We start from the raw sequence: 18,107 nt of genomic DNA, 5'->3' as shown, positions 1-18,107 counted from the left end.
TATCGCCTTTGGGCTCAGTGTGCTGCAAGCAGCAGTATAGATCCTCAAGTCTGGGTGTACCCTGCGGGTTGTTTCTCCCATCCCTCAAGTGGCATTGCTATGGAACGTCCCATTAGGTAAATACTTAAGGCTCTGTGTCCCATGATGTATGATAAAGAAAATAGGATTTTTTTTATGGCTTACCTGTAAAATCCTTTTCTTGGAGTACATCATGAGACACAGAGGTCCCTCCCCTCTTTTGGGATTTAGACATATTGCTTTGCTATAAAAACTGATGTGCTCCTGGAGGGGGGAGGGGTTATATAGGGAGTAAACTTTCTTAATTAGGGTTTGCCAGTGTCAACACCTGAAGGTGGCCTATTACCCATTAAGTAAATACTTAAGGCTCTGTGTCCCATGATGTACTCCAACAAAAGGATTGTACAGGTAAGCTGTAATAAAAATCCTATTTTTCCTTATATTTTTCTTGTATGCATTTTTTCACTTTTTTTATTTTTTCCATGGTAAAATTCCCGGTCAATTGCTTATTGTAATTAACTTGTGTTCATACACCTTTTTTATTTTTTGGCTTCTGGTCATTGCATATAGAGGCTTCACTGCACAGATTAGTTATGCACAGCTTTATGGTATATTACTTACTATTCACTTATTGCTCTTAGAAGTTTTATATTGGAAGATCCCCTCGGACGGGTTTTATAAGTTACAAGTATTTGTCACATTAGTGGGTCTTCCCCACTGCCAGGTACCCCCAACACCCCACCTGTGCTTTTCATATCAATCAGAAAATGTACCAGTATCAAGATATATCATTTGACAATTTTTTGGCTATCAGTTAATTGTTTAATTTCTATCCACAGGTCTTTGTGTTATGATTGCTGCTGCAATCTACTCTTCCATGTATGAGAAATTTCACCCAACGTTGGACATTAAGAATGGCACATTTGGTTATTCCTTCATTCTTGCCTGGATTGCCTTTGCTTTCACTTTAATTAACAGTATCATGTACTTAATACTTAGAAAACGCAAATAAACCATAGTATACGCTAGATAAATTCACTACAGAAGACAAATACAGATAAGTTTTGTAATATCCATTTAATTGTGATTTTTATAGCAAAAGATATTTCCTGAAACATCCATGTACTGTTCTCTTGGCATGTTTAACGCTAAGACTATAATGCATTATACATGTATCTGACCCGGAATATTGGCTCTTACTGGGGGAAAAAAGGAATATTGCAATACACACATAATGTTTTACAACTTGAACTTTTTTGTTTAATTTTGTATAAATATATTTTTGTTGTTTTTGACTTTGATTTAACAAGCACCGGGTAAAGGTTTTATTGTAGGGATGGGGAGATAATATTGCAATTAATACATCAAACTTGTTGCCAGAATGAAAAGACTAGAAATTTGTACAGTGCTTCTTAAAAAAAGCTTGCTGCCATACAGAGAATATGGGGCATCTGGAGCAAATAAAGATCCATAATCCAGCTGTTACTTCTGCAGAAAACCCTGCAAAAAAGCCTTTTATCTGTTTCATCTTTGTTCCAGCAACTTTAACAAACTAATTGGGGTTAATCTATTATAATATCCTGTTTATATCATGGAAAGGTTTTTGGCCTGCATTTGTGTAGGGGATAGGTGAAAATTGTTGTGCTATAGTCAGCCTAGAAACAGTAGGGGAAATGTATATGTAAAAGGGATGACTGATCTCTTTAAAGTAGATCTGAACCTAATCAATAAAATCCTATAGAAACTTTTAGAATGTTAATTTCATTTCAAAAGCTATTTTTCAATCTGCAGCTTTCATTAAAATGTATTGTTAATGCCATAAATGTTCTTTTGCATATACTTTATGGGATAACAAATCTATGTCCCAATTGCTCTCCAATGTTTTCAAACTGGCTTCTGATGAAGACTGCAAGCACATGTGCTTACCTGCACAATGCACAAGCATGTTTTGCAGTTGCCACGATCAGGTTGTTGGTATAGAACTGCCACTGGAGCGCATACATGTAAACAGAACGTGGGTTCAAAGAGGCTGGATGAGATAAACATTAATGAGATTCAAAAAAGTTTTGAAGAAAAAGTGAAATGGTATCTTTATAGGGTAAAACAAATGGCAATTGTGATACACAATGCTTTAGCAAACAAATTTAATTTGGTTAAGATTGACGTCTACTTTAAATTGTCACTGCCTTTCAGGTGGCTGCAAATAAAACAATGTATTGTAATCTTTGCTGCTCCAAGTGTCCATTTGTAAAGAAGATTGATATCTAATCAGTTTAACTGTTTGACGGTCCTACTGTATGAACCATTGCGCACAGTAAAGTAACAATTTCTTTGCCATAGTCTCAGAGCTTATCTGGTCATCTTTCAAACTTGACATGTGGACATATCTTTGGATGGTGAAAGGCTATTGTTAAAATATTTTTTTTTTAATTTAAATCCACATTTTTGAAGTGCAAGAGTCCTGCAACATTTGTTAACATTTAAGTTTAATTTTCCTTTTGTTCTCTTTAGTCATGGGTATATATAATCTGGTATCATTTGTACCATGACACATTTGTTTCCAAATACACAGGTGCAAAAAACAAATGCATAAAATAAAAATATAGAAAAGATGTATCTGTCACAGGTCTATGTCTGAAAATACAGATGGATATATTGTGATTGCATTTAATATTGTAGACCGGAATCGGCATAACGGTGTATATTGCAGTGTTGTCAACGTTGGTTTTTGTACTGGCAGCCAGTAAAAGGGCACTTTTTCTCGTGACAGGAAAAGGCTGCAAGTAAAAATGTCTGCGCAGCTTTGGTTTGGAGTCTGCCAAGACCATCCCAGTGCCTGCTACGCTGTGTTCAGGCAGTGCTAGCGGGGAGGCAGTGCCTGAGTGTTTGGCGCAAGAAAGCCGAGCAGAGCGGTCGGAGCCTTGTGTGCTGGTCTGTGGGATGGGAGCAAAGCATGTGCATGTGCCTGCCCGTTCTTATTTCTTGCCCCCTGATTTCTGTCCATGAGCTATTTACTATATCAAAAATAAAATAAGAAATATGCTTTTTGCCTCAATAGCTACCTTGCATTACATTGCACTTGCTTGTAGCCTAAATATTGAAATTTGCACTTAAAGCGGGGGTTTATGTATGCGACGGTCGGAAGCATGTCAATCAATTAGGAATGCCCAGTCCCGCAGATTATACCCGGAAGCCGCGGTGAACATATATATGTAAAACGGTATGCACGGCAAGGATTTAAAAAAAAAAAACAGCCGATTGTCATTCTAACAACTCGCCTGAATGTAATGTTAAAAATTTTTGGGTGGTGTCAGTAAATTTCAATTTGGTAGGTTTGCAAAACTGGTATATTGAAATGTAGGGGAAAGAGCTCCTGAATGGCACCAGTCATTAGTGTAACCTAGCAATGTGAAATGCAGAGGAGCAGGTGTTGCTGTCATCGTCCATAAGGTATTGCACCAAGGATTTATCCCAGGGTAAGTCTGGGTTCACACCTACGGTATGTGAATCGAGTGCCGGTTTCTCCGCATCCATTTCGCAAGGTAGGAGATTGTGACCACCTCTCTATGGAGCCGGTTCACACATCTCCAGTGTGAATTTGCACAGGTGTCCTGTGCATCTTTTGGTCCGAATTCAGGCTGAAATCAGACCTGAAACTGTGAATGGGGATGCAACCCCCAGCTTAAGCGTTTTTAAAGTACCAATTTTGTCGCGGAACTAGAATTTATACTGCTTTATTATAATCATTACTGGATTTTTTGCTACTTAGAAATGTAACCATACGATCTTAAATGATGTACATATACAAGTGCAAACTTTGTTTTGCATGACGTTTTAGCATTTACATATGGAATATTGTCATTGTATTAAAAAATAAAAATCTGTCCCAGCGGGCCGCCGTCATATGTCCTCAGGCACCTGCGATTGCCAGTTAAAACAGCAGGACTGTGGATGTGTGTGTGTGTGTGTGTGTGTGTGTATGCACAGATCCATGTCCTGTCAGAGGAGACCAATGGTGTGTTCCCAGTACAGAGGAACACTGATCCGTCTCCTCCCCTTGAATCCCCGCCCCTACAGTTAAAATCACTCCCTAGGAAACACAATTAACCCCTTGATCGCCCCCTAGTGTTAACCCCTTCCCTGGCAGTCATTTACACAGTAATCAGTGCATTTTTAGAGCACTGATCGCTGCATAAATGTGAATGGTCCCAAAATAGTGTCAAATGTGTCCGCCGCAGTGTGGCACTCCCGATAAAAATCAGTTTGTCGCCATTACTAATAAAAAAAAAAAAAAAAATCGATAACCTATTTTGTAGACGCTATAACTTTTGCGCAATCCAATCAATATACACTTATTGTGATATTTTTGTCTTTTTTGTTTAAAAGCGCAAAAAAATAAAATGCCACCAAAAAGCTCTATTTGTGGGAAAAAATATCAAAATTAAATTTAGGTACAACATCGCACGACCACGCTATTGTCATTCAAAATTTTACAGCGCTGAAAATTGGCCAGGGCAGGAAGGGGGTGAAAATGCCCTGTATTGAAGTGGTAAAAATGCCTTCTGCATTTCTTTTCTGCTAGTACTACTTGTACTGTAAAACTGCATATGAATAACTAATGCTGATACTATATATATTTTATCTCACAAAAGTGACATTTTTGTAAATATTTTCATGAGACAACGCTGAAGAATTTAATTTGCTACAATGTAAAGTAGTGAGTGAACAGTTTGTAAAACAGTGTAAATTTGTACTCTGCTTCAGTATGTCACAGTACGTGTTGGCATTCATGCTTTCCTCAATGAACCATAGCTCCCTAGTGACGGCAGCACTCATGCAGCCCCAGACCATGACACTCCCACCACCATGCTTGACTGTAGGCAAGACACACTTGTCTTTGTACTCCTCAACTGGTTGTTGTCACACACGCTTGACACCATCTGATCCAAATACGTTTATTGGTCTCATCAGACCACAGGACATGGTTCTGCTAATCCATGCCCTTAGTCTACTTGTCTTCAGCAAACTGCGGGCTTTCGTGTGCATCATCTTTAGTAGAGACTTCCTTCTGAGACGTTAGCAATGCAAACCAATTTGATGCAGTGTGCAGAGTATGGGCTGAGCACTGACAGGCTGACCACCGCTTCAACCTCTGCCGCAATGCTGGCAGCACTTGTACGTCTATTTACCAAAGACAACCTCTGGATATGAGGCTGAGCACGTGAACTCGGCTTCTTTGGTCGACTATGGCGAGGCCTGTTCTGAGTGGAACCTGTCCTGTTAAACCATTGTATGATCTTGGTCACCGTGCTGCAGCTCGGTTTCTGGGTCTTGGCAATCTTCGTATAGCCTAGGCCATCTTTATGTAGGGCAACCATTCTTTTTTTTTTTCTGCTCCTCAGAGTTCTTTGCCATGAGGTGCCATGTTGAACTTACAGTGACCGGTATGAGAATGAGAGCGATGACACCAAATTTAACACACCTGCTCCACATTCACACCTGAGACCTTGTAACACTAACGAGTGACATGACACTACGGAGGGAAAATGGCTAATTGGCCCCAATTTGGACATTTTCCCTTGGGGGTGTACTCACTTTTGTTGCCAGTGGTTTAGACATTAATAGCTGTGTGTTATTTTAAGTGGACAGCGAATTTAAACTGTTGTATAAGCTGTACACTCTCACTACTTTTCATTTGTAGTGTTATGGAAATATTTCTGATTGGGACTCTAAAAACAGATGTTAATACTGCAGCTGCAGGAACAGATACACAGGATGCAATCACTGCGTGTAAAATGTCCGTTCAGTGACAAAATGTAGTATTGCATGTTATTTTATACATGTATAAGAAAGGGTGGTGTGAGATGTTGTTAAAAACGAACAAATAGGAATATATTATTAAAAGCTAGCGAATTGAACAATTGCCAAAGTAAAACCTTGAGAAGGGAGGGGGGAGTAGAGAGAGCTTCTAGCTGAAGATGTGTCTGTGTGTTAGGTGAAGGTTACAGAACACTGTTCAACAGCATGAACAAAATAGTCTCTTGTGCTTAAATCAGGGGTCCTCAAACTTTTTAAACAGGGGGCCGGTTCACTGTCCCTCAGACCGTTAGAGGGCCGGACTATAAAAAAACTATGAACAATTTCCTATGCACACATGTTATTTTGAAGTAAAAAAAACAAAATGGGAAGCCCCCCCCCCTCACCATTGCAAGCCCCTCACGATCATTGCAACTCTCCCCTTCATCATTATAAGCCCCCCTCACAATCATTGCAAACCGATCATGATTTTGCAAGCCCCCTCACCATCATCATCCCCTCATTGCAAGCCCCCCCTAGCCATCATCATTGTAAGCCCCTCATTGCAAGCCCCCACCCCCCCTCACAATCATTAATTGCAAGCCAATCAAGATCATTGCAAGCCCCCACAATCATTACATCATCAGCCCCTCATTGCAACCCCCCTCACCTTTGCAAGCCCCCCTCACCATCAGCCCCTCATTGCAACCCCCCTCACCATTGCAAGCCCCCCCACCTTTATCATTACATCATCAGCCCCTCATTGCAAGCCCCCCCACCATCATCATCATTACATCATCATCAGCCCCCCCACCATCATCATTTCATCATTATCAGCCCCCCCCACCATCATCAGCACCACCATCATTACATCACCATCAGCCCCCCTCACCATCATCATCAGCCCCCCACCACCATCAACATCATCATCAGTCCCCCCCCACCATCATCATTTTATTATCATGAGCCCCCCCACCATCATCATCATTATTCCATCAACATCAGCCCCCCTCACCATCGCAAGCCCCCCCCCCCCCCCACCATTGTAAGCCCCTCACAACCTTTCTCCTCACTGTGCCAAACTGCTGTCACGATCGCGCTGTTTCACGGCCCCGCTCTGTCACGATGCTCACAGTGTTGGTAACAGTTCTGGCGTGCTGTGATAAATGTCCCGCCCTCCTCCTCCTAGACCAGCTTATGTGATAGACAGAACACTGGCTCTATCACACGAGCTAGTCTAGGAGGAGGAGGGCGGGAAATTTATCACAAATTTATTACCCGAACTGTTAACACTGTGATCTCCGTGACACAGCGGGATCGCTGTGTTACAACCTGGCGTGTAACCGGCGTTGCCTGTCAGGGTCGGGTGGGCCCGTTAAAAGTTCTCCGCGGGCCGCAGTTTGAGGACCCCTGGCTTAAATGAACAACACAGTGAATGTCGATGTCGTTTCCCTCCTTTTGTTTATTTGATGCTGTTTATTTGCTGTTACATTGGCGCGGAGAGAGGTGTCCTGTTCAGCTCTCTTTAAGTTTTCTCACAATAATGGGATCATCAGGGCTGGTGGACCATTTGTTGGTACAGTGGGTAGTCACACAGAGGCATAGCCTGATGAGGAACTAAAACAAATATGAGAAAGAGGAACATCACAATGTAAGCACCTAGTTTCTGTAACCATGTTGCTATGCCATATAAAAAGTCACCAAAACATTTAAAAGTCACTCTAAACATTTAAAGGGGTTCCATCCATCTTTAGTAATATCTCTGGCCTTATTCTGTAGTTCTCTTATTTTAGCAAGATGCCCTTTAAAATTGTCCTCATTATCAGAAATGTATATACAACAGTGTGAAATACCTTACACATCCCACCTTGAGCTGCAGTGAGGTAATTTAGCATTGGTCTGTGCTCTAGTACTACTTCTTTTTTTTCTTTTTAGCTGAGTAATTTCTTCACTTTATTAACCTTGCCACTGATATAGGTTTATTAATTCATCTGTAATTCTAATGTAATTATTCTTTTCATTGCTTCAATTCCCTGTCCAGGAGGGGAACCATGACCACAGTGAACAGCTTTTTGAACACTAAAGGGTATTCTGGACTTTGATCTGGTCAAACAGCCAAAGCAAGTGCTACATTTCCCAATCTAACATGTACCTGTAACATTAGTAGGAAGCCAGGCATAAACTTTATTTCCACATATATATAACCCTCTACGTATGGATGATATACCTGCTCCTAAAAAACTGGAAGCAATAACATGGAATCTCAGGTAACCGATTTTATTTTTTTCTGCACTTTTCGATCCTGAGATCTACTATCAACTGCTGACTGGGTGTCAGGCTGGATCCTCTAGTGGCCAGCATATCGGCGCAAATGGCTTCAGCACACTTCCTGAGGATGGCATGGGGAGAGCTCTCTAGGAGGCCTAGGCGGACGGCAGCTGTATGGTACCTGTTCGGGGTGGTGAGTCCTCTGGAGGGTCGCTCGTCTGTCTGTGGCAGCTAGGAGGGTGGTCCATGTGTCTTGCCTTATGACCCTAGGGGTGTCAGGTGGGTGGTTCAGCATGGCGTCTGAAACCGGATGCCTCTTCCCCAGACATACTTGAATTGGCAACTAGTGCCCCTGCGGTTTCTGTGGCCGCTATGGCGGCGGTCCTTGAGGCCTTTGTTGCTAGGGTGGAAGCAGCGCGTGGACAAAAAGGGGGTAAAAAGCCTCTGATGTGGAATCGTGCCCAGCTACTGTTCCCGGCCCTGGTTCCGATGTGTCAGAGGATGCAGGCCTCGACCTCACGGACAGTGAGGATGACTGCATCAGGGTCGGCGCATGATAGGGCGCTTGTAGGAGCACTTATCACCGTGGTGCAGGATACTCTGAAAATTAAGGAGATGTCTGTTCCTTTTGGATTCCGTAAGGCGGCCCGCACTGCTAAGGTGTTTCCTTGTGTTCCTTATCTGGAAAAGTTTTTGTACAGTTCAGGATCTGCTGGTGAGGGGGGTGATCGTGCCTGTCCCATTACAGGAACGGTTTCAGGGGTTTTACTCAAATCTGTTTGTGGTCCCCAAGAAGGAAGGGGTCCATCCAATCCTGGATCTCATGGTCCTCAACGGCTTTGTGAGAGTGCAAAGGTTCAGGATGGAGTCAGTTCGCTCTGTTGTGGCTCTCCATCTGGGGGATTTTCTGGCGTCCTTGGATATCAAGGACTCATACTTGCATATCCCCATATGCTCGCAGGAATCAGATTTCTGCGCTTTGCGGTCAGGGAAGACCACTTTCAATTTGTGGCCCTCCCCTTTCGGCCTGGCTTAGGCGCCAAGGGTTTTCACCAAGGTGCTCATCCTGATTCTGGCCCTGCTGAGGCAGTGTGGGATCGCTATTGTGGGCTACCTGGACGACCTTCTTCTGAGGGCCTCTTCAAGCTCAGAATTGGAGGAAGATGTGTATCTCCTGCCAGACCCTCCGGGAATTCAGTTGGGTGCTAAATGTTCAGAAGTCTGTGTTGGTACCGTCTTAACGCCTAGAATACCTGGGGCTGGTCCTGGATTCCTCCAGAGGTGAGAGTTTTTCTTCCCATGGAGAAACTACAAATGCTGCGGTACAGCGGTTGACATTCCAAAAATGGTCGTCGCTCTGCTTTTGCATGCAAGTCCTGGGTCTCATGGTGGCCTCCTTCGAGGTGGTGCCATATGCTCAATTTCACACTCAAGTGTTACAGAGAGAAATTCTGTCGCATTGGAACAAGTGCCCTTCGTCTCTGGATTGTCAAATCTGGGTAAGCCGCCTGGTCAGGACCTCCCCGGTGTGGTGGCTGATGTCTCTGGCTCTTCGGGCCGGGAAGTAATTCCTTCTGTGTCACTGGACGGTGATCACGGCAGACGCCAGCCTCACTGGCTTGGGGGGGAGTATAGGGAGGTCAGTCGGCCCAGGGCTCAGGAACAAGCCGATCAATGTCCTGGAACTCTGGGCGATCAGGCTGTGCCTGTTCGAGTGGTCTCTAAGACTACAAGGACGTCCAGTCAGGATCCAGTCTTACAACGCCACGGCTGTGGCGTATGTCAATCATCGGGTGCACAAGAAGCTCGGCTGCAGCAGCGGAGGTTGGCAGAACGGAGTGTACCAGCTCTATCAGCCGTGTACATTCCGGGCATACATAACTGGCAAGCGGACCACCCAAGTCTCCAAACGCTGAACCAAGGAGAGCGGTCGCTACACCCCGGACGCGTTTCAGAATCTGTGTATAAAAATGGGGCATGCCAGACGGATCTCCTGGCATCGTGGCTCAATCGGACGGTGTTGAGGTTTGTGGCCAGGTCAAAAGACACGTGGGGGGATGCGTTGGTGGCGCTAGTATCGGCTTATCTTTGCCTTTCCTCCTCTAAAGCTTTTTCCCCCGTCTGCTCCACAGAGTGGAGGCCGAAGGCATTCCTACTATCGTAATTACTCCAGATTGGCCTTGTTGTCCCTGGTACACCGACCTGGTGCGTCTTTGCGATTTTCCTTGGCGCCTGCGACTACGGGAGGACCTTCTGCCGCAAGGTCCCATATTTCATCCTGCTTTACGTTCGTTGGCTTTAACAGCATGGCTATTGAAAGCCAGGTGCTAAGGGACAGAGGTCTGTCGGATTCAGGGATCTCTACCATGCTGCGGGCACAGAAGTCTAAGTCTCGGAAGATTTACCATCATACGTGGAAGGCTTACATCTCTGTGTAAGGAGATGAGTTGGCATCCGCGAGCATATTTGAATTCCAGGATCCTGCTGTTTCTACAGCGTAGAGTGGACCAGACACTCGCCTTAAGTACAGATTTCGGCCTTGGCTGTTTTCTTTTAGCGACCCTTGGTGGCGCACTCTCTAGTGCGTACGTTTGTGCAGGGGGTTCAGCATGCCCCTCCGGTACGTCCTCCACTACCTCCGTGGGACTTGAATTTAGTTCTCTCGGTGCTTCAGAAGCCCCACGTTTGAGAACATTAGGGAGATTATTTTTTTTTTTTTGGTGGCGATTACATCAGTCAGACAGGTTTCTGAATTGGCAGCCTTGTCGTGTAAGGCTCCCTATTTGATATTCCACAAGGATAAGGTGGTGCTGCGTCCGCAGCCGTCGTTCCTTCCTAAAGTTGTTTCGGCTTTTCATCTTAAAGAGGAGGTCCGGTACAAATTTTTTTTTAAAGTCAGCAGCTTTAATATGGACACTTACCTGTCCTAGTCGCCAGCGATGTCGGCCCCTTGCCGAGGCCGATCCCAATCCTGGCAGCTGCAGGCGCCGCCATCCACAGTAAGGGAAACAGGCAGTGAAGCCGTGCGGCTTCAAAAACCCGTTTCCTACTGCGCATGTGCGAGCAGCGCAGCGCTTTGTGAATGGGCCGGCTGCTTTCTGGGATACACAGTTCCCAGAATGCAGCGTGCCCCATTCACAAGAAGAAACCGAGTGTAGGAGGAGGAATAGAATCCACCACGGAAGATGAAGAGGCAGATTCTGGACTTCCGCATAGCAACAGCTATTTAGGGTAAGTAACATTTTTTTTTTTTTGGTGGAAAGATTTTTTTCAGGGTGGAACTCTGCTTTAATGAGGACTTGTTCTTCCGTCCTTGTGTCCTCAGCTGGTGAATCCCAAAGAGGCTGCGTTGCATTCCTTGGACTTCGTCCGAGCCCTACGGGTGTACCTTTCTGCGATGGCTCCGTTCCGGAGGTCGGATTCACTGTTCGTGTCGGTGACTGGTCCTAAGAAAGGTCTAGCGGTCTTGTCGGCCACCATTTCTAGGTGGATCAGGCAGATCATGATTCAGGCCTATGCTCTAAAGGGGCGGGTGCCTCCCTTCACCGGTTACAGCGCATTCGACCAGGGCAATTGGTGCCTCTTGGGCCTTCCGCCATCAAGTGTCTGTTTCCCAGGTGTGTAAGGCGGCGACCTGGTCGTCCATCCACACTTTCTCAAAGTTTTACAAGGTTGATGTGCGTGCATCTTCGGTTGCTTCCTTCGGCCGCAAGGTTTTGCAGGCAGCTGTTTTAAGGTTGCAACTCCTTCGTTAAGGAGCTCTGTTTTTTTTTAGGGGAAGTTTGTTTACTGCTGTGTTTTTTCCCACCCCTCGTTTTTTGACACTGCTTGGGGACGTCCCATATGTCAAGATGCTGCTGTGTCCGTCCATGAAAGGAAGAGAAAATAGGATTTTTTTTGTACTCACGGTAAAATCCATTTCTGAGTTCATGGGCACCCACCCCTTCTTTTTTATGTTTGTACTGCTTTTCTACGAACTGAGCTGCAAGATGCAGGGAAAGGGGATGTACCCCCGGGGGACCGCTCCCTGGGCTGTACTGTACTGTGTGATGCGGTTTAACACTGAACATGCTGTTTTTTTCTGCCTAGTCAATCGCCTAACAGGAGGATAATACCCATATGTCAAGATGCTGCTGTGTCCATCCATGAACTCCGAGAAATGGATTTTACTGTGAGTACAAAAATCCTATTTTTCACATATTGGGAACTGTGAACAATTTGTACTATAAAGGGTTCTATTTAGTTCTGGATCTGGGATATAATACTATTGACCATAGTTTCCTCCATAAACTGTAATCTTTGCTCCAGTGCAATCTGAATTACCCAACCGTGTACATTTACTGTTAAACGGGCATGTAATGTTTAAACAAATCTGTGGAGTGTTTATCTGTTTTGAAACCATCAAAGTTACTGATATGTGCTCATTAGTTGTGGAGACTATGTATGAGCCATTTATTCTGGTCCTGTTTACATCAGTGAGGTCCAGAGGTATTACTAGCATGGGTATTATTCCTGTTTGGGGTTGTAAGTGAGAACACACCCAGCAGTTACTAGCGTTGCATACAATTTTAACATTTGGATAAAAGGGTTATTTTTCCATATCTCAGTTTTCACAAACAACCAAAAGAAAAGGAACATCATCATTATTTTTTTTCAAAGGATAGCATCACTTCAGGATTTTCTTGCAGTGACTGGCATGAATCCAGGTGGGCTTTCCTTCCAACTTGACAGTGAAACCAGTTGTCAAAAGCACCAAATGTGGTCCGTCAAATTTTGTTTCTAGTGGCTTTCTGACATGTTGCTTGACCACTATCCAGTCACCTGGTTGGATTCTGTGACTACCTGAGACAGAATCTGGGTTGGGGATGGATCAAAGTTCTTTGCAAAATATGAACGTATTCTAACAGACTAGAGTGAGATCCCTGCAACTATAGGGGAAAATATAGCCCTTTTTTGGGTGGCCCTCCAAATAAAATCTCATAGGGGGACAGCCCATGTGGTTGTTTAGTGGTAGTTTGTACAGAATATAGGGTTAATGGCAAAGCCATCCTTTTTTCTGTATCTGCTTTAATTTTTGCACATCTTTTTTTTAAAATTCCATTAAGTATCTCAACTTTACCACTAGTTTGTGGATAATAAGGTGTATGGAAAGCTTGCTGTGTGTGAAGGGCTTCCATTGCCTCTTTAGTTAATTCCCCAGTAAAATGGGTTCCACTGTCACTTTTAATAGTTTCAGGAACTCCATATCTACAAACTTTCATTCAACATGTTCTTTGCTGTTTTTGCATTTGCTTTAGCTACCGGCCAGCACTCGGGCTGTTGTAAAATATGCAATAATATTCACTCTATTGTAACCTATAGTATATAATTATTGCATCTATGTATTTGTAAGTCCCTTTATTAACTAATATATATCCAGAGTATTCTAGGCTTAATGACATAATGCTAGCTATACAGACAGACGTATTTGAGTAAAACGAGTTACATTTATTTCCTTTTAAAATAGGAACATCATATTCTAACAATTGGTTGTGAGTGTCACCGGCGCAAAAGAAAATAAATAAATAAATAAATGTGAACTGTGATCTGCTGCAGTACTGTGTGCCCTTAGTGGGGGTCAATAGTGCTCTAAGAAGAAAAATGTTACTGCGCTGATCTAATTATCCAGAGGTATTTAATCTCTGGGAATATGGACATAAGTGAAATATCAGGGCCACAATGTACCCAATCTTAAGTGTGAATAACCTGAATACAAACAATAAAAAATATAAGAAATATATGAGACATACAAATGTGACACAGTGATTTCAAACTTAAATCATATATCTAGATCAGTGTGTCAGCATACAATCCATATGCCACAGTGCTTCTATGAGAAAAATGGCTGTTGCTGCTACTGACCAACCAAATAGTGAAAACAATACGAAAGATATTACAAAAAAATATATTATATATATATATATGTGTGTGTAAAAACCCAATATGCGGTACGCCAACTGCACCATGAGTTGTCCAATAACCAATATTGGAACAAAATAAAATAAATATCAATAAAAGTGAAATAATTATCAAACAACCATACAAATGTGCAATGTGCTGGCTGCACTTAAAAATAGTCCAAATGACAGGCAATCTTGCTCTTATACAATAGGTTCCAGCAAACACAAGGTTCAATGTTGGTAATGCTGTATACAGGAAAGTGCCGCTATCTCTTCCACCCGACAAAGATGTGCCACCATCACCAATGGTTAAAATCAACACTCACCAGACCCCAGATATTATTAGGCTCCAAAGTGGTGTCTTTTCTTTGTCGGTCAGTGGGTGTTGCCTCCTTTTCCCTTTTACAAGGTGTCATCAATTCCTCAAAAACAAGGGGCTCATCATGGTGTAGTATATTAAAATATGTATTTATTTAAAAAAGGTAAAAAAATATAACACTTACAATATAAAGTGCCTCTGACCGGCACTGAGTGTCTTTGGCAGTGTCAACCGTTAAAAGCCGCTGACCAGCATTTAAGTGGCGTCCTAAGAGGTGTGCTTGCCCCGCTGTGCTCCGCATGTATTGCTACAAGGGGTCCGTGCGCGCTGGTGTGCAGCCTGTTTGGACACACACATTGAGGGTGCAGCACACCAGCACACCAGGTGCAGCACACCAGGTGATAACAAAATAGGGCGTGGAAAGGCAGGGGAAAAACACATCCCCGCTAGTAAAGTGCTTGAAAGCTCGTGAGAGCCAATATACAAAATAAGGTAATGCTGGGTGTGAGTGCACCTGGGGATACGTGCGTGCGTGTACGAAAAATAATAGTGCAATTAATGACAGTGAATTAAAATTGATGGTGCTCGGGCGGTTTTGTGCCGCACCTGACCACCTTAAATTGGGTAAGCCAATTATTTTATTTATTTTCATCATTTTATTATGCTGTACTTTTTTTGTTGAACCAATTTTGTTTTGCTTTTTTGTATTGTTTGTTTTATAGAGTGGCTCTCCCGATGAAGCTTATTCAAATCTGTTTAGATAATATAATTGCATTATTATATGCATATTAGATATTCTACAATGTTATGATCATTATTAATATATATTTATATATTGTATTTACATTTAAATATGTCTGTACATGCTATTTTACGGTCATTTTTTTATTTTTTGCCATTCAGGACATGCGATTGTTCTAGGGCAGTGGTCTCCAAACTGCGGCACTGGGGCCAGATGCGGCCCTTTGCTTGCCTTTATCCGGCCCTTGGGTCACTACTCCTAAAGATGCAAGACACTATTCTGCCAACTGACACCAGCAATGAAGCACAATATCCCCCACTGACACCAATAATGGAACACTATTCCTCCCACTGATACTAATGATGGAGCATTATAATACCGATGATGGGGTATTATTCCTCCCCTCCCAATGTTACCAATAAAGGGGCACTGTTTCATCCAATTAAACCAATGATGGGGCACTGCTTCCCCCCCCCCCCCATACCAATTATGGCGATGTTTACTCCCACTGATGCCAAGAAAATTTCCACTACCAATAGCCATAGTCCGGCCCCCCTAAAGTCTGAAGGTCAATACCCTTTGTTTACAAAGTTTGGAGACCCTTGTTCTAGGGGATGCACAGTCATTCATATGGGGATCCTTTTGGGCACTGTGGGGGCTTTTGATGTGTGGCCGGGTAACCGCATAGCGCCGTGATTTTAATAGTGCTGTGCGGTTGGAGCGGAGCTAGCCTTCATTCCTTTCCTGGTGGCTTCCAGCCAATTCCATCTTGATGTCAGCTGTTTGCGGCATTATGTACTGGTACCACCAGGGGGAGCTGACGGCACGCTATGTTTCCTGCAGAAACATCGTTTTTGCGGCACCTGCCTCTATGATGCATTTGTCACTAGCAGCGCAGCATGGTTGGCAGTGTTGTAGGCGTGCGTCTGTGCTCTGGTCGAGTCGCATGATGCGGAAGTCCATGCCGCACGTGTGATTGGGACACATACATAAGGCTGTGTGTGCGCCCCGTTACTTGGATAGCCATCCTATCCGTGGATCTCCATTCCCAGATGTGTCCATCACCTACCTCGTGCTGGTATGTACTCCTCCACCCCGCAATGCTTTTGCTGCTGTGGTTTAGTGTTGCTAGCAATTTACATTTGGACTCTCTATATTAATTTTCATTAGGTATTTCACCATTGCCACAAATCCCTTGGTAACCTGCTTGGTAAAGCTCTAACTTAGGTTCACCTTATCAGTTTCACAACACAACTTATTAATTGCACATGGGCTTAAAAGTATTTTGACCTATTCTGTTCGGCTACCATTCTGCAGTGTTAGATAGGTAAGGACTGGCACTATGTTTTTGCTGTGCTGTTATTTATGTTGGGTGCAGGGTCTTCTTTCTATATATATTCGTTACCCCTTATAGTTAATCTTACACCATTCTTATTATTATATATACCGGTATATATTTTATGACAGAACTGTCCCTTCCTATTACCAGCCTCGGTTCTGGTTATGTACCAACCCATCACCAATTACTAATGTTTCTTTAAACAACCTACTTTTAACCACTTAAGACACGGACCTTTAGGCAGCTAAAGGACCCTGACAGTTTTTGCGATTCGGCACTGCGTCACTTTAACTGACAATTGCGCAGTCGTGCGAAGTGGCTCCCAAACAAAATTGGCGTCCATTTTTTCCCACAAATAGAGCTTTCTTTTGGTGGTATTTGATCACCTCTTTTTTATTTTTTGCGCTATAAACAAAAATAGAGCGACAATTTTGAAAAAAATGCAATATTTTTTACTTTTTTCTATAATAAATATCCCCCAAAAATATATATATAAAAAAATAAAGTTTAGGCCGATACGTATTCTTTTACCTATTTTTGGTAAAAAAAATCACAATTGGCATTTATCGATTGGTTTGCGCAAAATGTATAGCATTTACAAACAAGGGGATAGTTTTATTGCATTTTTAATATTTTTATGTGTGACCTCATTTGTGTTTCTAACTGTAGGGGGTCGTGGCTGTAGGTGTGACGTCATCGATTGTGTTATCCTATAAAAGGGAACACACGATCGATGACAACGCCACAGTGAAAAACGGGGAAGCTGTGTTTACACACAGCTCTCCCCGTTCTTCAGCTCCGGGGACCGATCGCGGGACTCCAGCGGCAATCGGGTCCGTGAGTTCCGCGGTCACAGAGCTTCGGACCGGGTCGCGTGCACGCACCGGCGACCCCAGGGCTGGGCTTAAAGAACCACGTACATGTACGTGGATGTGCCCAGCCGTGCCATTCTGCCGACGTATATCAGCGTGAAGGGGTCCTTAAGTGGTTAAGCACATCCTGCTACTTTATATGGTATGCATTTTCACAATTAATGCGTTTTTTTTATATTTTTTTTCACTCACAAATTTGTGGTGATTGGTATTACCTAATTTCTTAAAACGTACACACCCCTCTATTTGACTACCCCTGTTACTGTTTATTATCAGTATCGTCTACCATGTTGTGGAAATTATATCTTACGGTATTGATTCATTCCATCAACCAATATTCACATATTTTCCTTATGAAATACCACATACCCCCCTTGGTCTTATAGATTTTTCTTACTATATTCTATCAGGTGTGTCCCCACATCTCCTTTGTAGTTCCTCTGTGTTGACTCCCTTTTGGGTGCTCCCTTGCTTTACTCACATGTCCTGACTGGTTTCAATGGTGCTTTAATGCACACGGTACACCAAGTTAATTTCCATATCAACCTTTTGTTCATATTTTTATGTTTTTTATCTTGAGGTTTTTTCTTTCTTATGTTATGTAATCTCAAAACCAATAATAGTCTGTTTTTTCTTAGAGATATTACTAGCTTCCGAAGAAGCGGCTTCCGCGAAACATGCCGAGCTAACATTTGTTCTACTATGCAGTACAGTCGCACACTTCCCCTGTGAGATGTGTTGACCCCCCTTGGACTCTTATTGGACCAATCTATGGTTACTGTAGTCGCCACTGTAGTTTTCTTTTTAAATGTAT

The 18,107-nt window shown here is 43.2% G+C and overlaps 1 protein-coding gene across 1 annotated transcript in view; it reads left to right on the top strand.

Moving 5' to 3' along the window:
* EMP2 (epithelial membrane protein 2) overlaps positions 1-2,240 on the top strand; it is a 432,614-nt gene extending 430,374 nt beyond the window's left edge. Inside the window, exon 5 of the mRNA XM_040356960.1 lies at positions 858-2,240. Within this exon, the coding sequence (XP_040212894.1) occupies positions 858-1,030 (173 nt within the window). The 3' untranslated portion in view covers positions 1,031-2,240. The remainder of the gene's footprint in view (positions 1-857) is intronic.
* The last annotated feature ends 15,867 nt before the right edge of the window (positions 2,241-18,107 follow it).

Source organism: Rana temporaria, chromosome 6 (genome assembly GCF_905171775.1).
Source record: "Rana temporaria chromosome 6, aRanTem1.1, whole genome shotgun sequence".
Lineage (NCBI taxonomy): Eukaryota > Metazoa > Chordata > Amphibia > Anura > Ranidae > Rana > Rana temporaria.
The sequence above is the reverse complement of the archived record's forward strand: the minus strand, read 5'-3'. Positions and strand labels throughout refer to the sequence as shown.